Source organism: Syngnathus leptorhynchus, chromosome 22, assembly GCF_054491065.1.
Source record: "Syngnathus leptorhynchus isolate UIUO chromosome 22, UIUO_Slep, whole genome shotgun sequence".
Taxonomy (NCBI): domain Eukaryota; kingdom Metazoa; phylum Chordata; class Actinopteri; order Syngnathiformes; family Syngnathidae; genus Syngnathus; species Syngnathus leptorhynchus.
The window spans coordinates 4,240,899-4,263,924 of NC_141216.1; the positions used below are offsets into that span (position 1 = coordinate 4,240,899).

Consider the following 23,026-nt stretch of genomic DNA (forward strand, 5'->3'; position numbering starts at 1 on the left):
AGTGCCCCCCTCCCCCCCTGCTGTCGATTGAAATTGATGTCAAAGTGCCTTTGGGCCGGTCGGGTGAGCTGTGAGGTTGGCAACGCGAGCCCGAGGGCACCCATGTCAATTTCGGGTGACGGCAGAACATCATCAAAATGTCTGACCCCCGAGATGGATGAAAGCAGGTGCGTTCATTGTCTTCATCCTTTCACGAATGCAAAATTAATCCGAATGCTACATCTCGTGGGGGCACTTAAAACATCTCGTCACAGAAATTTAGTACTTGAGTTCCGCTTTAAACTGGGAAATCACATTTTTTGCAAAGTAATTTATTTTTTTTCCAGGCCATGCCAGCAAGTCACCCTCATCCACGAGCTCGCCGACTGACTGACGAGCGGCTGGTGTGTCACCTTGGCGCCACAAGCGCCCTCCTCCCTAATGATGGCGCTGTGCCGCGCAGGCGGCTAACTAGCCTCAGAGTGGAGCGAGCCCCCAGGCTAGTGCCACATCTCTCCATCAAGGTCCGCCTTCATCCCGCTTTGCGATGGGACACGCACGCACACACACATGCACGTGTAGCCGATGACAAATAATTCATATTATCTGGCACGGCGGAAAGTTTGCCACAGTGCCTCATTAAGCAGTCCTGACACTCCCCAGGCTTAATAGCGCACCTTGCCGGGTGCCTTTTCTTACTTTTTTTTTTTCTTCTTCTTCCCCCCCCTCCTTGATTTGAAGGTACATCCCACTAGTGGGCCTCAGGAAGAAAAAAACAGTCGTGTTGTTTTTCCACCTTGTCAAGGTGATGCAACTTGCGCGGCTGCCACATATCAATAATAATAACAATGCGCTGGCAATGGTCGGCAAAGGACGATCACAAGTGCCGCTGAGAACTGCACTAACTTGTATTCCCTCATTTATAATATTCAATATTCATTAATTTGTTGTCATTGAAATATTGAACTATTAGTCAAATAATTCATCAGCTAACTCATTAAATAAATTTGACAGCAATTTTATCCCAACATTTTACATATTCAACTTTCATTATTCGTTTCTGACATGTAGTTTAGGATAAATATTAAATAATTGGACAAAACCTATTCTCACTGTTCTCCAGTCCAGTGGGTGGCGCCACCCACTTCCAACTGATCATTTTTATTGTGGCAATTTAAAGCCTCAGCTTCTTGCGAATGGCGAGGTGGCTTGCCGAGGGAGATGACAACTTTCTGGCAAATTCCTTCAATCGGCTTCATTAAAAAAATAAAAATAAAAAAAAATCTGCTTTTGTACTGGCGTAAAAAAGAAATGAAGAGAAAGAAGGAAAATGCATGTTTGGAACTAAAGTTGCAGTGCTTTCACTTGCAAGAGTGCACGTTTCCCCCCTGTGCGCTCGTTCCACGGAAAAAAGTTTCCTCCTCTCGTCGATTCCCCCGTTAAAAGTGCGTGCGCGCTCTCGCCCTGAGGACAGCGTGCAACGGCGCGCCGCACATGCCTCGTAGGCTCGCCAGAAGCTCGGCGGCTCTCAACTTGACGGATTGCCACTCTGGCAAACGCAAGAAGAAAAAAAAAAAAAAACACCCACACTGTTGCTTGACTTGCGTTTGCCTCCGTACACAAAAGACGAACATCTTCACCCCCTCGCCTGCGTCTGCTGCCTTTTGTTTTCTAATTTTTCTTTCTTTCTTTCTTTCTTTTTGCAGGCGCAATCGAAATCCTGTCAAAGATTGCCAATCAATTGGCCATGAATTGATTTCAGCCTCTGAAAATCCACCACAGTTCTTTAATGGTATGTGCTTTTAATTTTTCCATTCTTGTATTTCTTGTCACTTAATAGGCAGCGTATCTGAAGTGCACTTCAATTTTGTGGTGCAACATAAAGCAAAAAAAAAATAATAATAAATAAAAAATTAGCTGCCCAGGAGCAGCTTGTTATTTTAATCACCTTAATGGCTGCGTTTGTAGTTTTTGCGCTCGGGCCAAAGCCATGTCCAAAACAAAAATATTGCTTGGCACCATCTTGTGGCATCCTGGAGGAAAAGGCAAAAAATAAAAAATCGAAAAAGGGGGCCTCATGGCCCCGCTCCCCCCCCTCCCACATCAAAGCCCTGCCCTCCGGCATCGTCTCGTGATATTTATTTATTGAGATGATTTTGCCAGGAAGCCCCTCCCTCCCCCCTTTGATATGTTGCCTGGCGGTCCTGGAAGAAGGTGGGTCACGGGGGTCACAAGGGGAGCTGGCGGCTGGCAGAGCGGGTCGCACAGCGCCCCGATGTTTCCAGATGATGCGCGGGGAACGGGGGGGGGCGGTTCCTATTGATCACGGGGGGGCATTGATTACAGTTAAAGGGCCAATTATTGTCTTCCTCCGCCGTTTGAAGGAGTGCGGCGCACATCTGAATGAATATTGGATTAAGACGTCCGCAAGTTAGCATCCGGCAGGAAGCTACACAAAATGTTTGACAGCGAGGAGGTCAACGGCGTCATTTACAAGCGCACCGGCCTTTATTTATTAAGTCCTGAAATGAAAACTTTTCGATAATAAGTAAATACTTGAAGATATTTATTCAGCTATTATGTTTATGCACTCGGGCGATCGCCGGCGTTGGGTTGGATACGGCGCCTGCCGCTCATTGAAGCGGCGCGGCTTGCAGAAGGGACCATTTAACACGGATGTTGTCGTGTAAACAAATGCAGCCGCCCCGTCGCCCGTAAATGAAGATGGATGCGGGCTGCTGGGATTAAAAAAAAAAAAAAGCAGCGTCAACGATTGGCGGTGTTCTCGTGCGCTTCATTCAAAATGGGGGGGGGGGGAAATCAAGCAGGGCCAAATGGTGTCATCCATCAGGACGGACGCTGCAATTTGCCATCTCGTTTCTCATCCATCAAAATGTTAGGCGAGGGAGGGTGGCCGTTTGCACGCCTTCAGCAAGTATCCTCGGTGCGTCACTCACTCAATGGGCATTTTATCTTGCGGCATTATTGCCACAAAATGGAGTCATGGCAACATGAATTTCATCTCACCTTTATTTTTGGAGTTAGTCGGGTTTGATTTTGTCACACGTTCGGCGTCCTCTCACCGGCTGTTGTGAGAGAAAAAAAAAAAAGCGTGTCAGGAACTCAAGCGTCATTAACCCGACACGTTGACCTCCGACCTGCGTGGCAGACGACAACATACGCGGGGCATTGTGCCGCGAGGCCCCCGCGATTTATGGCTGTCAACACATTGAAGGTCATTTGAATGTTTGCTACCACCACCACGAACGACGGCGGCAGCCTTTTCCTGTCAGCCGTACTCACGGCACTTTTCGGCCCGCTCGGATCCGAGTGCCAAAGAGAGCCATTGTTGGCATTTTTCCGACTTGTTGTCAAGTGCGAGTTTGTTAAAAGAAAAAAAATATGCCAAAAAAAAAAAAGTCTGGCATCCACCGCACTGGGCTGGGAGATGTTCTAAAGACCTCCTCTCACTTTTGTGCCAGCTCGGCTTTACCCGAGCGGCGTTGCGTTTAAGTTCCCCATCTGCTTGTCTTTGCGTTATCTCGCTCCAGGGCAGGCACCTTGCCCAAAACACACACACACACTCACACACTTTCATCCTTGGGATGATGACGCACTTTTTTTTTTGTGCAGCCCACACACACACACACACACACACACACACACACACACACACACACACACACACACACACACACTCACACACACTCCCCATCCGTAGCCGAGATCAAGAAGAACGCGGCGGCCTCCAGAGAGAGGAGGCCGCTAACTTCCTCGGAGGGTTGCGATGGCAGTCGGGCGGTTGGGCGGGCGGCTCCGTCACGACTTAGGCATTGGGGACGGACGGCGCAAAGAGAAGCAAGACCACGTCAGGAAAAAGAATGAGCAAAGTTCTACACTGAAAAAGAGAATTTCTTTTTGGCACTTTCTCTTTATAACAACAATTTAGAAGGAAATTATGATAAAAAATAAAAAAACGTTCCTTTTGGGGAGGCGGAGTGTTGAGTAAAACTAGACTGAGCATTTTGGGCTCAACACTGTCTTGACCTTTAATAGAAAAGAGGGAGCCATAAAACAGATTGTTGTATAATTTGTGCGGACCCCCCGCCGAGGATACGCCGCGTCGTCGTGTTCGCATCGGAATTTCCTTCTCTCTGCGCCAGTTTGTGCGCGACTGTGCCAGGGCCTCGTTAACGCTTTGAACATTCCTCGGCCTCAACCGAGAACGGTGACGGAGAAGAAGGAGGCGCTCGATCCCATCCAAAAAAGAAAAAAAAAGCCGCACAAGAAGTGGAAGGAAGAGCTGCTGGAATGAGGCCTCCCGGTCGTCCCTCTCCGCCCCTCCCCTCCCTGCGCTCGCGTCTCCTGAAATACCTCTCGTTGGAAAGCCGCGGACGGCGTTCCCCAGGGATCCTCTGCTGGTATCATTAGCGCGGCTCAAGTGGCGTACAAACTTCAGCAAAACGTCAAGCGAGGGGAAATGTGCTCACATTGCACCTCTTCCCTCTTTTTGCCTTCTCGCTGTCTGATGCCGCCGCCACACTCTCCCAAATTAATATTTCTCCAAATAAAAGTCGGGGACAACTTGAAACTAGCGAGAAGAAGGAGAAGAAGAGAGACTTGTGTGAAGTGGCGCCTCCTGTCTCATTCTTGTGGTTTTTAGCGGCTCCATCTTGTAAATGATGAGGTCGGCGTTTGGCGCACCCGCACACACGTTGTGTGCATCAGCAAAAACGTTCCTCCCCCAAAAATTCTTTATTGTCCCTCCCGAGGAAATTCTGTCAGCATTTTCCTGTTGTCGTGCATGTGCAGGCACACTCGAGTGCCATGCAAGCCCTGCTGGGGTTTTTTTTTTTCCCCCCTTTTTGGAATTTCATGACATTCCAAGTCCCATTTTTCTTCCAAAATGCAGATAAGAACAAACGCCGTGAAAATATTGCTGGCCACCAAAGCTGTGAGCGCTCCTTTCCGTCGGTTTTGTGCACGTGTTTTTATTTCTTTGGGCAAAGGTCAATTAAGGTCCGCGTCTGTCTTCCTCTTCTTCTTCTACTACGACCGCGACGTAATTGCAAGTTGCGCTCGGCTTCTATAAAGAGAGCGCTTGAGCCCGTTATCATGGCGGACCTCACAAGCGCTCGCTAACGAGCACGCGGGGGCCAAACGTACAATTTGACACCATACATTATGTCACCAAACTAGACATTCAAAAATAGTTTGGCCTTCCGACAAAACATTGCGGTTGGATCGTTTTTCAAAGTGGAGCGGGGGAAAAAAAAAAAGAGAGACAAAATGATGTTGACTTTGTTTCATTGTTGTTTCAGGAAAGGAGACGCCGTTGTCGGGCTTAACCAGTCACATGACCGCACATGGGATGACGCAACGACAAAAGTGAGTGACCGTTTCACGTTCATGACTTTGTAAACAAAAACAAAGATGCATTAAGTCACAAAAGGTCACCCCAGTACCAAACAAGTGAACTGAGGTCACGGAGCAAACAAAAATCCAGAGTCAAGGTAGCGTTCGCCAGGATGTTGTCACCAGAATTGCAATCGGCTCGCTTCTCGTCAATATCACTACTTTGCATATCAATCCCGCCCTTGAACGCCTCAACGTGTTGCCGGTCATTATTTATTAGCCGGACACAAAAGTTCAAAGACGAACGGGCGCGCCGTAAGCAAAATAGCCCCTCGCGACGTTCTCGCTGCGTGCGCGGACGTCCACGACAAGTGCGGCGAGGCGAGGCACGCTTTGATGTGACAATCATTCCCGAGTTAATTTGTCTTCAATCGCCAGCGCTCACGGCGACCATTGTGCAGTCATCAAGTCAAAAGAACACAAGAGCAAAAAAAAGAAAGAATAAAAAAAATAAAAAAAAGCAGCCACTTTTCTGAACAATGTTGTCGCTTTGATACGTAGCTTGATGGGAGTCCACCTAGAGGCCAAACGGGATCACTGCACGTGTCCTGTACATCACAAGTCACACCCCAAGTTTGCCTGAAAAATGCCCATCTTGCTTTTAAATATTTCATGTTCAATATTGTCATTGATTTTTTTTTTTTTTTTTTACAGCGCTGCACACACCTTTTTGCGCGTCACGTCTTAAGAATGGCTTGAACAAAAGCTGCAAAAAAATTACATATTACACAAAAATATTTTCTGAAATAATACAGAATATCAAAGTTAAATGTGAAAAAAATATTAAAATGTATTATATGATGAATAATTTTTGCAATATTTATTTATATTATGATTAAACTTGATGCGATGATTTTGTTTTTCCACATGAAAAGAACCACTTTGTTCTTACAATATCATTTCCCTCTTCAAACTCATCTTTTATTCTTATATGGATATATGATATTAAGAATGTCATAATATCAAACACATCCAATCTGAGTGTATCTAATGAAGTGCCTGGCTGTATTTTGTCTTCTCCTTCCTTGTGCTCTTCTGCCACCTGGTGGTCGACGTGTGTATGTTTCCCCCAACCCTCCCACCAACATCCCACACTGCTTGTATAGCTGGGAAATTCAAACAATATACACTTTTGTTGTTGAATATGTGTGTGTGTGTGTGTGCGCATGTGTGTGTCATCGTGATGACAGTTGATCGTTCTTTTAATGACCAACACAATTAACTTCCAGATAGCTAAATAGGGCCTCCTCCGTGTGTTTACATTGTCATTAAAGTGACGGCCGAAGCGGCGGCAGCGGCGGGCGCTCATTTGCATAATTGAATGGAGTCGCGCGCGTTGTGGACTCTGGAGACCGCACACGTCATCATTAAACGTCCTCCTCCTTCGTCTTTTTCTTCTTTTTTCACCATAACAAAGACCTTTAAAAGGATGAGGGGGTGTATGTGGGGGGGGGGGGGCTCATTACTGACAAATGTAAGCTGCACCCCCAAACATCCAGCAACGCTGATGCAAATCCGGCCGCGGCTCAACTTTCCCAAGAGCAAGCTCGTAAGCGTTTTCCCCAAACATTCACTTTTTGACATTCTTACGGCCAGCACAGGATGTGACTCAAAAGTTACGCAGGTGAAATTACAAGCAGGTGATCCAATAATAGCCGCGCCGCAACCACGGCTAACAAAACCCCCGTTGTGTGTGTGTGTGTTGTTGTTGTTTTTTTTCGCCAGCTCCCGAGCCGAGCGTTGGCATCACAAGTGAAGTGTTTGACGTTGGGCGAGGGGATGAATCAGAGAGGAGCCCGAGACCGTTTCTCCCAAAATATCCTGAAGGAGAAGTGAACAAAGGAGCCCACCTGCCGGGAGGGAGCAGGAGCGCAACGCACGAGGGCAACCAGGTACACGACACTCCAGCGCAAATAAAAATAGAATATCGGCCCTTACCCGCATCAACATTTCAAAGGCAAAATGTGCATTTTAATATTTATTAGGGACAAGTAGTGCTTCTCCTGTCAGGGGGAAATAAACATAAATAAATAAATAAATTAAATTAATGTTTAAAAAAAAAAAAAAAGATTTTGAGATGAGAAATGTAAATTCCACAAACTGATTTTTTCAATGACAAATATGCTACGTTTAAAAATATGAAATTTATGGAGGCATAAATATAAACTGATATTTTTTAATCAAATACTATATAGTGAAGGAATTCTGATTACAAACCCCATAATCTCCATAAAATAAATGATTGTGTTATTGTGAAGACATGAAACCAATCAAATGTGTACATTGGAAAATGTAATGATTGAATACAAAAAGCATCTTCATTCTGTGACGGTGTTCTTGACAAAAATATTCAAATATAAAATGAATGTCAAGAATTAAATTATAATGAATCAATGTACGATATGATGTGTATACCTTTCTAAATTATCTCAAGATGGTGTATACTTATCTCACATTTTTTGCGGTTTAAACCGACTCGTAATCCCAATATCACAAATGTGACTGTTATTCTATTGAGCGGGAAAAAAATTGACCGAGCGTGACTTCATTGAATCGTTCCAGTTGCATCCTCCCAGCTTTTTTTTTCTTAAATTCATTTAAGTAAAGCAGTTTGACACGCAATCAATGTCAATCTTCCCGGCCGACGATTATTATTGATCAGAACTCAAGTCGATAGGGAAAGTGTGACAAATGTCAAGCTCAGAATGTTATTTTTTTTGGTCCTAGGCCAGCATCCTGCAGAGACGCGGGTGTCTCAATGATGCGCTCGTAGAGATAGCATCTTTCCATTTGCCCCGCGGCATTACCTCTGTAGGCTGAGGTTTTTATTATCGAGGCCGCCGATAACGACGTTCCGCCCTCGCTCTGCTGCTCGCTAAACGGCCAGATTGTTTACGTGCGCGCGTGCGTGCGCGATAAGCCTCGGGAGCAACACTCACTCCATCGACACTTGAGCATCTAAATTAATTGTAGCGCCAGCCTGCTTTGGTTCAAGTATCACCATAGTAAAAACTTCCCAAATAACCCAATAGTAGCATTTTTATTTTTTTTGCTTCTGTCGGCACAGCCCGAAAAAAAAAAAACGTACAGTGACTGCAGCAAACTATTTTTCCATTTCCACATCAGAGCCCAACCTTTCCAAAAGAAAACAAGGCGGGCCGCCGTGTTATTGCATGAAACACGTTGGCTGTTTTTTTTTTTTTTTTTTTTTTGCCTCGCTACAAATCAGTTGTGACACGGGCAATCTGTGCGTCCACGGTGGAGGAAAAAAATAAAAAGAGGGTTCAAACGCGGCTAGGGGGAGCCTTGTCGGGCGCTAAGCGCGCAATGCAGCTAATGGCCTCCCGTCTACGTCTGCCGGCTAGCGCTTAAAAACTCTTTGGCGCTTTCATGTCGAGGCGAGCGACGTTCCTCTTTGGGACCGCCGTCCCAGATTTAAAGGCCTGCCGCGCGCCGCCGGCCCTTTGTTTTGCCGTAAACTCTTGTTTTTTTTCATCTTTTGCCGTTCCTCACGGGGGCATGTTGTCGCCGTTGCTCGTTTTTGGATGGGGGGGGGGGGGGACGTCGGCAAGCGGGAGTTGAAATGGAAGGCGTCTCGCTTCCTTTTGCGCTTGCTCCTTGCTTTGTGTGTCTCTTATTACGGAGGCTCGGAAGTTTTCATCGATGTAGGTTGAATTAGCCGTCATTTTCGCAGTGTGTACGATACATTGCAATTATTATTATTGTCACCCAGATTTCGCAGAGAATGGAGAATATCCGACCGTGTGTCTACTTGTGCTTCTTCACCGTTTGTCTTCCACTATTGATGCTAGTTTCGTTGGCCTGAACCTTCTCTACCGTAATTCCACCGCAAGAGGTGCAGCCAAATAACTTCTGGAATTTACAAGGGCCCTTCCTTCTCCCGCCTGTTCATCTTACAGATGTCTACCCGAATGCTTGGAACACACAAGTAGCTGAATGCCTGATTAAAAAAAAAAAAAAAAAAAAAAAGGAAAACGAGATGGAGGCGCGCAGACGTGTGCGACGATTCAAAGCTCTTGAAGTCAGCCAGCCAGCCAGGTGTGGAGTGTTTGGGAGATCTCGCGTTTGAAAGAACTTGTGAGAGACGCCGAAAGAGAAGGAGAGCGCTCGGCAAGCGTTTGAGAACAATGCGCCGTGCGTAAACAAGTCCTCACATCTCCAAACGCGAGCGGCAAATGTTTGAAAGTCTCCTTTTCCACGCTGCGCTCATTAGCATGGCGTGCAAGTGCTTCTCCCCGGCTTGGCTTTGTGACGTCCTTCCTTGCTTCCTTGCACCTCTGTCCTCCCCAACTTTGGCACAGCGCTTAGCCTTGTCCAGAACCTGTTGTTCCTTCCCCTTTGACCTGGCACTTTTCATTGGGAGCACGACTTTGTGTCTTGGCAGCGGGAGCGCTCTCGCCATGCGGAGACGCCGGCTTCCTTTGCCTCCATTTTGTGTGATCTCGCCGCGTTGTATAACTCTTTTGCGCTGCTCTTGTGTCGTCTTTTTTTTTTTTTCTTGGATCTTTTTGAAATCCCTCCCTTGCTCTTTCTGCGAGTTGCGTTCCGTATCGACCGCTTGCCGCTTTTTAATGTTGCGGCAAAAAAGGCCCGGGGCTTGCGGCTGGGTGGTGATGGCGGAGGGGAGGGAGGGGGTTGACTCCTGCCGCCCCCGTAGTGAACTCGGGCTCCCCACGCTCTCGCAAGTGCACTTGCTCTTTTCTTCTTGTCTTGCCTCTTCTTTTCCCGCTTTCCCGCACCCCATGCAAAGATCACCTCATGGAAGATTAAGATGTCGGAGCGGGATATTTGCACAAATAACCATCAAAGCGGTCCCGCGGGGGGCGCCAGAGAGCGCCGCGCTCACGGAGGCCTCGGTCCAAAGCTGCCAGGGAACAAACGGGACGGCTCCTCCGCCGGTCGGCCCCTTTTCAGATCCCCTCTTGACTCGCCTTTGTCTTTTTTTTTTTTTTTTTTTTACGCTCCTCAGCGATCGATGCACTTTGCCGCCGCTGCCCGAGATGAGCCTTTAATGGAACTTGAGCCGCTGATATCTCACTCCTCGTCTTGTTTGATTGCCAGGCTGCGCTTCCCGTACGGCCGGAGGTCGAGCCGAGCGGCCCCCGTTTGTCGGCCTGACCTTTGTTGCGGCGGCTAATGCGGGACGACACGTAGCCGCTCGCCAGAGTTTAGATTTTTGGCAGAAATAACCGTTTTTCCATCACGGCGAGCGCAGCTCGTCCATACAGTAAACGAACATCACGATCGAGTCCTCGATGGCATTGCCGACAAACTGTAAAAGATACTTTCAAGCGCCGCTCGTCTTTCAAGTGGCGTTCTGGCGTTTTTGACGTTCCCCAACGTCCCCCCCCCATTCCCCCCCCCCCAAAAAAAAACACTCTGCACTAACGGCGCAGGTTTGACGACCGTTTGAAGGCTCAGCGGCGCTGACAAGCACGTCACACGTAGCGGCCATGTTTTGTGTTAATACGACAAATTAAATCAGCCCGCCGAGCCCCCCCGTCGGGAATTCCACACGCAGTCGACGCTCGCTGTGACAAATAGAAAAAGTTTGCCGTTGCTGAAGCCCCCCCACTGCATAATGGCCATGTTTTTTTTTTTTGCATCCACCCAAGATGAGGTCATTGGGAGTAAATGATGTGTCCACCCCGGCCCACCCCCTTCGTCTTTGCCGATAGGAACCTCAAAGACGCCGACCCTGGCGCGTTATTGATCGGACACTCGATAGAAGGTCACGAGAGGTCCGGCTTTTGTCCCCCCCCCCATAATTCCATTTCCCACAACGCTCTCAGCGGAGACATCTTGAGTGGCTTGCAAATGTCAGGGATTTTTTTTTGGTATTAATTAATTGTTAATTAGCTCCCCGAGGCTCGCTCGCTAATTGAGAGCCCAAAAAAACGACAGCGCCGCACAACTGGTACATAAATTAACCCGGGTATTAGAAAAGAAACAAAATAAACAAGTCTTTCAATTTGATTTGCGTCTTAGGCTTCCTCAACGTGTCAGCCCGACCTGTCAAAAGCATCCCGTCGATGTCGCCAAAGTTTTGTAGCAATTAGCACGGGCCTCGTCGCACTCAACTTTTAGCGCTGTGTAATTAGCGCTTGTGGAAAGACCCCGCCCCCTCCCCACCGCCGCCTTTGTCAAGGACTTGAGAGACATCGACAGGAAAGGTTGGCTGCGGGTGGGCGGGTGAACGTGCCACGCTCACGCCTGTTCCTCAATTACGCCCCCCGCCGTCACGCGTCGACGCTAACGCAAAGTCTTCCGACCTCATATAAATAGATCACTTGGATCAACCTGGCTTTGGATTTTTAATTTAAAGTGTGACATCAGTGGCGTCAATCTTAAAAACCACAAAAAAAAACACAAGAGTCTAATTGCGAGTTTCACGGCGGGCTTGATTTGACTTTTTTTCGTTTTTTGTCGTTTCGAGGCATCGCGGTGACAGTAAACATGTGAGAATATTGGTTTTGTCTATTCAAGTCGTCGGCTGGCTCGCGAAAGTTTGCGCTCTTAAAACAAATAGGTCAAAGTTTGTTAGAGGCGGCAAAAGTTGAAGATGAAAACGCCCCACCGGTTCGTCGAACTGCGTCGATATTCAACATTTCCACGCAAACTCATTATCGACAAAACTTTTGCTTTATCTGATGACAAAAAGCTCTTCGACAGAATCTCCAAATTTGGACTTTTTGATCAGAAAAACTTTGAGTGTTTTTGGCACAGTTTGTACTTGATTAAAGAAAATGTCTCTAACTTTTTTTATCTGATGGAACGTTTCAACCTGCGCTCTTTGTCAAAATGCAGCAACCATGTTGTATTTTGGTTCATATAGGAAGAGTTTCAGATGTTAAGTCTTTTTTATTTTTGTATCCCGTCGTATGTCGCAATCCCCTTTGTGGGACCCCCTCGGATCGATCGCCACCCACTATTGACACGACACCCGCCGAGGGCCGCCATTAAGCCGGCCCGGAGCCAATGTGACACTTCAAAAAAAAAAAAAAGAAAGAAACGTCCGCCGTCTTTCATGTTTGTCAACATCATCCCACCAATTTGCATAATGACCTTAAGAAAAAAAAAAACAGACAAGGGCAAAGCTGCTTTGTCGTTTGTCTGTCGCCTAATTAGAGAGAAGCGAGGGGCCGAGGCTGCGATCGCCTGCAGGAAGGCGCTGTGATCGCCTTGACAAAGCGCACCTTGGCTAATGAAAGCCCCTTTTCGTCTTAAAAAAAAAAAAAAAAAACACCTTCCAGACGTCTCGCTAGACAAAAGCGCTGAGGTGTCACTTTAGCGCGCATGCAAATGACAGCGGTGTGTCACAATCATTTATTGATGAAGGAGGTCACCAAAGGGGTCTGCGGTTTAGCTGAGCCCGCCCAGGAGGCGCTCGTATTTCCCATCATGCATCAGTGACGGACGGCCAAGACAGACAAGGACGTAGAAAGGAGGAAGAAGAAAAAGCTGCAAAAACATGAAGGCGTCCATAATTAGGACTTTTCGAATAATTTAGCAAAACGAGTCCAGCGGAGGGCGCTCTTCTTGCTCGTGAGCTAATTAACTTTTTTTTTTCGTGGAAGCTAATTGTTGACATTGGGTTGGGGAAAAAATGAGAGCAGAGTTGCATCAAAAAGTGTTTGTTGTTTTAGTTGCACGATTCCCATCTTATTCCAGAACGTCCTGACGGTTTTGTGGCCCGAACTGAAGTTCCCCCGCTGGCTCTGACTTGGCACTAAGAGGAGGGGGAAACAATATGTGTGTGAAAGTGCGCAATTTGCTTCCACTCCCCTGCGGAACAGGCCCCTTTCCCGCCGTCGTCAAACGGAATGACTAAACGGCGGGGCTCTTATTAATTTAGAAGCTTACGGGCGCGACGTGGCATGATTGACAATGTGATAAATGTTATTTGAATATGCTTGACATGAATTATGTAAGTGTAGAGCGATACGCCGTCGGTGGCTTTGTTGGCTCCCTCCAGCTCTCCGCCGTTCCTCTAAAATAATTCCAGCGGTGGTTGCCGAACAATATGGAGAGCCTTCCTTCTTTTTTTTTTTACTCCAGTGTGCAGTATCCATTTATCGATCGTCCAAACGTCTTCCCTCTAATAGATGTTGTTTCAATTCTAGTAAGACCCACTTGTGTATTTGCAATGTTGGCATGATGTTGACATTCCTGCAAGGACTTCCTGTCCCGCTTGATGTTGTTCGACACGCACGTATTCTCGTCACGTGAATATCGTGGAGCTGAAAATACCTTGAAAAGGTTTGCGTGATGCATTGCGCTTTTGCAATTTTTCCCATCTTGCTGTATCTCAATATTTATTGGGTTATTTAAGAGATACATGACCATCTATGATTGAATACATCTTTTTTGTTTTTCTGGAGAAACGTCTTTAAGAGCAGTTTTTCCTCCTGGTGTGTTTTTGTCCCGCGTCTCCTTCTTCTCGCGGCTCCTCGCCTTTGTTGCAGACATCGGCGCGCCTCGGCGGCGCTCTGGGACGGCCCCCGTCAATCACGGCTCCACGCGTACGGAGAAGCATTTCAAACGTGGCCTCAAAGGCGACGCGTGACAGGCGAGCGTTTGAACGTGGCTGTAGCGCCCAAAACAAACGGCAAAAACAACAGCGGCGCAGGCGGGGAGGACGACTCCCCAAAAGTTAAAAAGAGGCGAGAATGTGGGTCTTGACGATGAGAATTAGATTGTGGTGTTTTTTTTTTTTTAATTGGGCCGAAGCGAGACGTCCCCGGCCGGCCCCTTGTGCTCCTCGGAGGCCTCGCTGGTGCGGTTCCTCATAACATACTCGATTTCTGCCTCCTTTGCTCGTCAGTCCCGGCAGGAAAGCGAAAAATGAGACGAGGCATCTTCGGAAGAGCTCGTCAATAGCTCGGTAGCTTTTCCAGTCTGATGCTGTGTCATCAAACCTGCTCACGATGAAAACACCCATTCAGCAAACTACATTGCCGATGATCTGTCTCGTTAGTGTGCCCGCTTCATATTTGTGAGTTGACTTTTAAAGTCACCAAAATGGCGCTCTTGACTTATTGACACTTTACACATCCTGTCATGACAGACCGAGTTCCATATTGCCATGTGAGATGATGATGTGCAAATCCCTGAAAACAATAATTTATTGGACCTAAGAATAATCACGAGAACATAAAACAAAGCCATTTCTCGGGGCCTGCCTAAAATATCCCCACAAACGTCATCAGACCCCCCCTCCGAAAAAAACCGTGACGCTTCCAAACAAGACTTAAGAACATCTCAAAAGGCAAATCAAAGCAACAAGAGTGATAAGCACAAAGGGCACATTCCCGCGCCGGGCCCAGACATGAACAATCGCCGTCTCTCCGGCCCGGCGTAGCGTAGCGTAGCGTGGCGTGTGACACTTTTGACTGTTTGCTTTGAAAGCACTCGTGTGCGTGCTGGGGGGACACAGGTCATGTCAGCCTGAAAGTGATTTTGGTTTTCTGTTTCCAAGCGCTCCCTCGCACGTTGCACGCTCGAGCGTTACAAATGTTTAGATGCAAGCAAACAAATGCACATCCAAGCTACAACAAAACACAAATTTTTCTCATGGAAGCCTTTGCTTTGGCTTCCAGTGCCCTCTAGTGTTGGAAAATGATTTGTCACCTTCATCTGGCTAAGATTGGACAGGACGTGTCGAAAGAAGAGCTTCCTCGATTTAAAATAAGAAAAGATAATGTGAGATAAAACACATTGACATATTTGTTTAGAAATATAAGATACAAGTCATGTTTTTGTAGTCACAACAACAAAATGAAAAAAAAAAAGGCATTATTGTTTGTCACGTCCATTTAAAAATGCGCCACACATTTTTTATTGTATTTCTTATTTAGTTCATAAATTTGCCAGTAGTGGAAACCTCAGCATTTTTTTTTCAGGTCTAGTTACTAGTCACATACAAATAATTAGAACTATTACACACTATACATGCGAATAAAAATATATTCTAAAAAAAATAAAGTTCTTAAAAGAACCCAAAAGGAGGATGAAACAAGAAACTAAAATCTTTGAAGGTCAACATAACACTTTTTTTTTCTTTAAGGATGGAAGCTATCAGGGTAAAAAGTTGAAGCATGAATAGTTAAAGCATTTATTATCAGCCTTAATGAATTCAAGGCGGCTGTGTTTTTGCTTCTTTGAGCTGCCGAGGAGCAGCAGCTGCTTCTGCTTCTGCTGCTGCTGCTGCTGCTGCTCGGCCCGCTTCTCGTGCTTCTCGTGCTTCTCGTGGTTGCGGCGCAGTCAGAAGCTCATTTCAAACAACTCGCAAGCTCCCCTCAGGACGCCGCCTTCTAATGTCATCACTTCAACTCCACTAATGCCGCTCTTTTATTTCGTATGCGCGCCCGCTGCGGGACGAGGCCAAGAAACACACATTCAAAACAATTCCAAGACTTTTTCTATCTGATCTTATTTGCGGGAGATGCCTCGTTCGCCGTTTGAGTTTAATTTGAGGCCATGTGATCAGCGTTATTGATGCGAAATAAAAGGGATGTACAGAGGAAGCGGACTCCTCATTAGGTACACCTACACGATGCCACGCAGAGGCCTTTTTGATATAATAGCAAGTTGAAATTTCACGTACAAAAAAAAAATAAAAAAATTGCCTACACCCCATCTCCCCCTCACCTGCTGGGACTCCCCGAAATAAAATTCAAATGGCCTCTGGCAAATTATATTTAAAATAAAAAAAAACAAAAAAAACGAGCTTTCATGCTGCCAAGTTTGAAAAAAAAAAAAAAAGTGCAGGCAGTCAATCAAAGTCAGGTTATTATTTTTTTTTTCTTTCCTTTAAAACGGATGAAGTTCATTATGAGCACAAGTTGCCTGGGCAGGAGTTCCGGCGACTAACGTGATCAATAATTGATAGACGGTGCAATGAGTCGAGATATAAATAAATACATTTGAAAAAAAATAATAATAATCCGCTGATTTTCCGCCTCCCCACTTGCTGTTGTCAGAACACATTTGCTTTCATGACAAACTTGAAGATTCTAACGAGGGCGGCACACGTGTTTAGAGAGCTGAAAAGACGAGGGGGGGCAAGGTGTGACTTCTTTGACAGGAGGCCATGTGAGGCACTGAAACTCAACTACTTGCGGTCCTTTCCAAGTTTCCACGGCCGCTTTAGCTTCTCCATCCGACGCACTGGTAAATGTGGACGCAGCTTTAAGCGTACTTTGAATGAAACTTCCAATCTGAAGAGTAGAATTGACAGCTGCACGCACGCGCTAGCTAGCTGGCTGGCTCCGTCCGAGCGCCTCCCGTCTGCTTCCTGCTCTGTTTCCTCTTAATTATCCCCCCAGAAAAAAAACGGAGCACATCAGAGACACGGCGGCAAATCCGGAGGCCCTGGCACGGGCTCACAGCGATGCCGGCGTCTGCCGTTCCCGATAGAGCGCCGGCGCTGGCAGGGACAAGAGAGGCGGCGGCAGCGGCTGGAGATTCGGTGAGGACCGTTTTACCGGCTCCCTATTCTGAGAGGCTTACTTGGCTGGCGTGCTTTTTTTTTTTTTGCTAGCCGTCTCGCACGGGAGCGCCATTGTTTACACCTCGGCGGCGTGCTGCTTTTGAGAGAGAGCGAGGCCGGCGCGCTATCTCGCACGGCAACATTTTGTGGGTGACGCTTGTTCTATACGGAGGGGTCAACCCACATTTTGGATTGCGCAAATGGAACATTCCGACGCCGCTGTCGAGCGACTGAAGTCTCCTCGTTGGCGCGCTGCTGGCAGACTGAGGTGCCCGCAAACCCGAGCGTGCATGCTTGTTATTCACAACAAAGTTGAGAGGGACGGTTCGAACCTCACAGCCCACCTTTTGGTCTTGGCATCAAATTGCTGAGTCTAAATTGGCATCTTAGCCATTTTCTTTTGTGAGGTCAAAGGTTAAAAATGAATCAGGCCCGGGTTTCTCTTCACTCAGCGGGGTGTGCATGGAAAGAAGCTCCGTGTGATGTTAGCTGGCCTTCAGGGAGGCGAGGCGGCGTCGGGAACATTCGCGCAACTCGGCTGGCCCGTTTGCTGTGATTGTCTTTCCACAAAACAACAACAAAAAGCCAGTGTGGAAAAAAAAAAAAAAGAGGGGTCGCTCGTGCTTTGTTTTGCTGTGAAAGGCTAAAAGGTGTGGGTGACCTTTCTGCTCTCGAGTGGGAGGGGCTGCAAATTGATCCCATTGATCCCCGACAGGCATAACCACTAAAGTATCTGTTAATCACAAAGCCTAACTTTAAGCTAACTCCTTGACGCCCCTTACAAAAAATGTTCCTGGAACGATGGGTAGAAAACCATCCCCCGCTGGACCCTTTTTTTTTTTTTTTTTTTTTTTTTTTTTTTTTTTACCCCCCCTCCAATCGCTTTGTTGTTAGGAGGCCAGGCAACCTAAAGACCTTTTGTCCTGCCTTTCAAAAGCTTCCACGCTTGCTTCTATAGGTAAACTCTAGCACAGAGGAGATAAGTGGACAAAAGAGGGCCTGGCGCAAAAAGCCACGAGGGAGGATATAAAAGGAAGCATCAAGTGCGCAGGCGGCCGTCAGGCGCTAACATGGGCAAGGTAGGACGCAGTTCAAATTGGATCGCTAGCCAAATCCCCGAGTGACGGCGCTCTCTCTCTCTCCTTCCAGATCGTCTTCTACGAAGGCCGCGACTTCCAGGGCCCGCAGTGGGAGTGCGGCGGCGACTGCGCCGACACCTTGCGCCACTTGGGCCGCTGCAACTCCATCCGGTCCAGCGGCGGTCACTGGGTCCTCTACGAGAAGGCCAACTTCGCCGGCTACCAGTACGTCCTGGGTCCCGGCGACTACCCCGACTTTGGCAGCTGGATGGGCTTCAACGACCGCATCCGTTCCTGCCAGATGTTCCCGCCGGTGAGTCAATCAAACAGACAGCTCCGGTACACCCCCCCCACCCCTCCCCATCGCGCCCCGGTGCACCGCCGCTCACCTTGCACATCAAATGGTCGCCTTTTCAAAATGGATGTCAATCAGCGGAGCTTTTGATTCCATTTCGAGATCCTCTGGCAGGTCACGGCATGAAAGGCTTTGGCTGCCAGGCCCACAAAGGAGAAGCAGTCAGCTTTTAAAAGGAATATCAGACAACCCCATAAGACTCCGCTGCCTTCATTCTAATTCCGCTAATCACACAAACGGCTTCTGGCGCTTTCAGGCAGCGCCGTGCAAATGTTTAAAAAAAAAAAAAAATCTAAACTTGTGTCGCGCCCCTGGAAGTGTTGCTGCTTCAAGGTGCGTTGCCTTTCAAAGTGAAAGATTATCTCGGGCCAGAGACAACAAATTCCAAAACTGCCGTCATACTTGACAAAGTCACAGAGAGTCGATTGGTCAGCAATCCGTGAGTTGATTTATTTTTTTTGTCCAAAGCCAAGCCCGAGATTGAAACCCCACCCCGCTTTCCAGTACAGGGGCTCGTACAAGTTGAACCTGTTCCCCCGTCCCGACCTATCGGGCCGGGCCACGGAGGTGACGGACGACTGCCCCGACGTGTCCTCGCGCTTGCACCTGAGCGACGTCTACTCGTGCGACGTGGCCGAGGGCTTCTGGGTCTTGTACGAGCACCCCAACTACAGGGGGCGCCAGTTCGTCCTGCGCCCCGGCGAGTACCGGGCCTGCGGCGACTGGGGCAGCCAGCAGCCGGCGGTGGGCTCGCTGCGTCGGATCAAAACCCTCAAGGCCAACGAGTAATAAAAGTCGCAGGCATTTGCACAAAAACGCGCCTTTTGTCACGTTATTTCGCCACATTTGAGATTTGGCCGGGCCACGCCCCCTGGAATAAAAACTGCCCAATCACATCGTGGCATGCATCAAGGTAAGTCATGTCTACTTTTTTGATTTGGAAAATCATTTTAGAAATAGCGTTATGGAGAAATGTTGACCATTTTCATTTCAGCAGATGTTGCAACTCGTATTTGACTTTTTTTTCCCTGCCGCATGAGGAAAAGTTGCAGCCGAGCCGCATTCTCCACTAGAGCTTAGCCGGGACAAAGCGGCCGTCGGTCCAGCTGGGCGAGCCTGCTGACTCGGCGCCATTTTGCCGCTTTTGTTGGTGCGGCTCACCGGCTCTATAAAGCCGCTGCCGCGTCCATAACGTGGCCCGAGCCGTATTTTCTGATCGCCCGCCGCCACAATGAGCAAGGTAAGTGGCACAAATATAACATTTACACACAAAAAATGAAAAGAATTTATTCTACTTGATTTGTATTTTCATTTCCCCCCCCCTACTTAAAAACCTTTACATTTCGCTTTGGCTCTGCCCGTAGTTTTAAGATCGTGTTGTTGTTTTTTGACAGATCATCTTCTTTGAGGATCGCAACTTCCAGGGCCGCCACTTTGAGTGCAGCGGCGACTGCCCCGAGATGCAAAACCACTTCAGCCGCTGCAACTCCATCCGCGTGGAGAACGGCTGCTGGGTGGCTTACGAGAAGCCAAACTACGCCGGATACCAGTACGTGCTGCACAAGGGCGACTACCCCGACTACCAGCGCTGGGCCGGATTCAACGACTGCATCCGTTCCTGCCGCCTGGTGCCGCCCGTGAGTACGCCCGCACACAATAACACTTCATTTTGATTGGAATGTCAAATATGTGTTTGTCAAGTAATGATTTTTTATTTATTTTTATCTAATAATTAATGTGATTCTTTTGGAATCATTATATTCATGTTTTTCACCAAATTTGGAGTATTTTCATCTGACAAATTTTGTGGGTACCTTCAGAAACTTTGGAGATGCATATAAAGTACAACAAAAAAGGAAAATCTGGAAGATCTATCCACAGAAATGACCCAGAAGTCAATATCAAAAGGAAACCCCTTTCCAAATGCGCATTTGTTTAAAAAAAAAAAAAACAACACGGATGGATAGGGCAAAAAGATTTGCTGGCTTGTTTTTGTTGCGGCCGCAGTACAACGGCAGCTACCGGATGAAGATCTTTGAGCGCTCGGATTTCGGCGGCCAGAACCTGGAGCTGATGGACGACTGCCCTGACCTGAACGAGCGCTTCCACACGCGCGACATCTCCTCCGTCAACGTGATGGAGGGCTACTGGATGCTGCACGAGCACCCCAACTACAGGGGGCGCCAGTACTTCCTGCGCCCCGGCGAGTACCGCCGACACAGCGAGTGGGGCGGCGCCAGCCCCACCGTGGGCTCGCTCAGACGCGTCACCCAGCTCGACTGATTTGTCACTCGTTCTCGTGCCGCCGCCGAACCTCCTTCCCTCTTTCTCGACGTCTCGTCTATTTGCCGTGCCCGAAAACGAAATAGTCCCCCTCGGTAGAATGTTTTTGCCTTGCCCCCCTCCCCGCCCAAATCCACACAGAAAATAAAATCTTCAGAAAAGTCAGCTTGCGTTTGGTGCCTCAGTCTCAAAACAGTCAGCAAAAACAGTTTCATCATTATAAAAAGATCAATTTTCCACATTAAATAAAAAAAAGTTTGTATCTCCAAAGCTTTTGAGTTTTGTAGGAACAGATGTGGGCCTCCAAACACAAAAGATGTTGAAAATAGAAAAACTCCAAAATTGTCAGATGAAAAACATCTACCTCCAAATATGTAGACTTACTTTTTTGTTGAAAAAAACCCACACAATTTTGTTAAAAAAAATGAAAAGTAATATTTATATTACTTTTACTATTTTATTTTTATTACTATATTTATATTTATTATAATATATAATATTTTTAGTCCAAAAAACTATACTTGTTTTAAAAGTAATGACATTTTTGCACCTCTAGATTTTCTTTTTTTTTCTTTTTTTTGGGGTGGTACGTCGGATGGCACGTTGTCAGCCATTATCATCAAGGCGAGCGGCGGCCTCCATCTTCCTTTGTAGCCAGCGCCGCTATTAAAGAGCACTAGAGGCTACGAGCGGATGTACAACAAGTAAGCGTCTTTAGCAGATCACATGGCGCCATGAAAGACGTCCACGTTAGATCCACATCACAGGCCTCAAAGACACGCCGCGCCACGCCGTCAAAGTGTCCCGCGATTAGCCCCGAGCCAGCGGGCGGGAAACGCGCTCGCAACCAAAAAAAAAAAAAAAAAAACCACCACAAAACCCACTGCTCATGCATTTTGCAGCAGCCCGCGATTCCTCTTTCAGAAATAAATATCAATTATTGAAATTGTTAATTAGACGCCGTCTAATTGGCCGGGATTCGCATGAATAAATCACTCTGGGCATTAATTATTGACTGCTGAGGAGAGGAGGAAAAGAATGAAACGCGTTTGCTGCTCTCTTAAGATCAACACTAAAGAGGAAATATGAGTTTTGGCCTCCAGTAATGTCCAATTAAGGGATTTCCGCCTTTTTTTTTTTTTTTTTGCTTTGACTTGTCGTACGGATGCGTGACAATTCCCAGAAGGGGGCGGAGCATCATTATGTCAAATCAAGTGGGCGGTTGAGATTCGGGGAAATGTCCGCTCATTTCCTCCCAAATCAACATTGCGGCGGAAAGGACAACTCATCCCGCTCGCGTGTCCTTCGTATGTTTTACTAGCGGGGGGAAAAAAAAAAAAATGGGACGCCTGCTCCACTTTTTCCCGTCGTTTGAAGATGGCAGAGTTTTGTCTGCATCTCTTTGGTGCCGATTGAAGGCTAAACTAGTGCGTTTTTTTTCCCCCCCCCACTTGTTTAGATGATAAGAAGGGCAAAGGAGAAAAAGAGGGAGAATTCCTGTGATTCCCATTGTGAAGTCGCCTCGCGGCTCTTTTTTTTCATTTGTGACGGCCGGATAATTAAACCTCTGTAGTATTGTCTTGCATCTTTTCTCTTGCTCGCCCGCCCCACTTGCATCGACGGCAGATTCCCCCGTGGGCCCGACGCTCGCAAAGACATCAGTAGCGCTGCTTTCCTTAATTTGGGGTGGGGGCAACCAAATGCTCCCCCGCCTTTGAAACAAAATATCCAAATATTCTTTTTTAAGGCGTTTTTTTTTTTTTTTTTTCTATGTTCTTATTCGGGAAGAGGCTTCATTTTAAGAAGCCGTCATCTTCTCACCACTCCCCAATGGAAAGGGGGGGGTAATATCATCCGTGCCACTTTAATTGCAATGGGAAATTCTGTGATCAGCAGGATGTGTTCACACTAAATCCCCCCCAAAAAAAGTTACTTTTGTTACATTCAAGCTCATTGTGAGAAATGATATGCAGCAGCGTTTACACATCTTGAAATTCTTTGAATCTGAAAAACAAAAAAATGACTCCGTCGGTGGTCAGCATGCTCGTGGGGCCGTCCGTCCGTCCGTCCGTGTTCATCCCCGCCTCTGCTTTTGCAAGTCACACGGTCCGAAGCAGTAGCTGTCGGCCAAAGCAGAGCTAGTCTTGCAGAAGACGCGCCCGGGCGCTGTCCAGCTTCTGCAAGGAACCACTCGCCTGTGTCCTCTGAGACAAAAAAAAAAAAAGAAAAGTACACTTTTGGCCGCAAGCACTTTTGCGTCATCAATAAGTTGGACTTTCCAGGGAAAGTACTTTGCCAAACTCTGAAAGGGTTTAGCCTTTTTTTTTTTTTTCTCCCAAATGAAAAGGGGGGGGAAAAATTCTGCAACATGTAAATTTGTTTTTCCTATAAAAGTGACTTGCC

The 23,026-nt window shown here is 47.2% G+C and overlaps 2 protein-coding genes across 3 annotated transcripts; both read left to right on the forward strand.

Annotated features, from left to right (window-relative positions):
• The first annotated feature begins 32 nt into the window (after positions 1 to 32).
• On the forward strand, positions 33 to 19,223 carry LOC147039487 (gamma-crystallin M2-like). 2 transcript variants are annotated; one of them, XM_085903458.1, is made up of 9 exons: positions 33 to 503; positions 1,686 to 1,771; positions 5,301 to 5,367; positions 7,120 to 7,286; positions 16,743 to 16,885; positions 16,958 to 17,174; positions 17,865 to 17,985; positions 18,056 to 18,298; positions 18,845 to 19,223. In XM_085903458.1, exons 7-9 carry the CDS (start codon positions 17,977 to 17,979, stop codon positions 19,127 to 19,129), a joined length of 537 nt encoding a protein of 178 aa, XP_085759584.1. In that variant the 5' UTR covers positions 33 to 503; positions 1,686 to 1,771; positions 5,301 to 5,367; positions 7,120 to 7,286; positions 16,743 to 16,885; positions 16,958 to 17,174; positions 17,865 to 17,976; the 3' UTR covers positions 19,130 to 19,223. The 2 variants fall into 2 exon arrangements, with proteins under 2 accessions (XP_085759584.1, XP_085759583.1); XM_085903457.1 differs by lacking the exon at positions 16,958 to 17,174.
• A 29-nt stretch (positions 19,224 to 19,252) lies between these two features.
• On the forward strand, positions 19,253 to 20,734 carry LOC147039488 (gamma-crystallin S-1-like). Its single transcript, XM_085903459.1, has 3 exons — positions 19,253 to 19,580; positions 19,735 to 19,977; positions 20,348 to 20,734. The coding sequence occupies exons 1-3, from the start codon at positions 19,572 to 19,574 to the stop codon at positions 20,621 to 20,623; spliced, it is 528 nt and encodes a 175-aa protein (XP_085759585.1). The 5' UTR covers positions 19,253 to 19,571; the 3' UTR covers positions 20,624 to 20,734.
• The last annotated feature ends 2,292 nt before the right edge of the window (positions 20,735 to 23,026 follow it).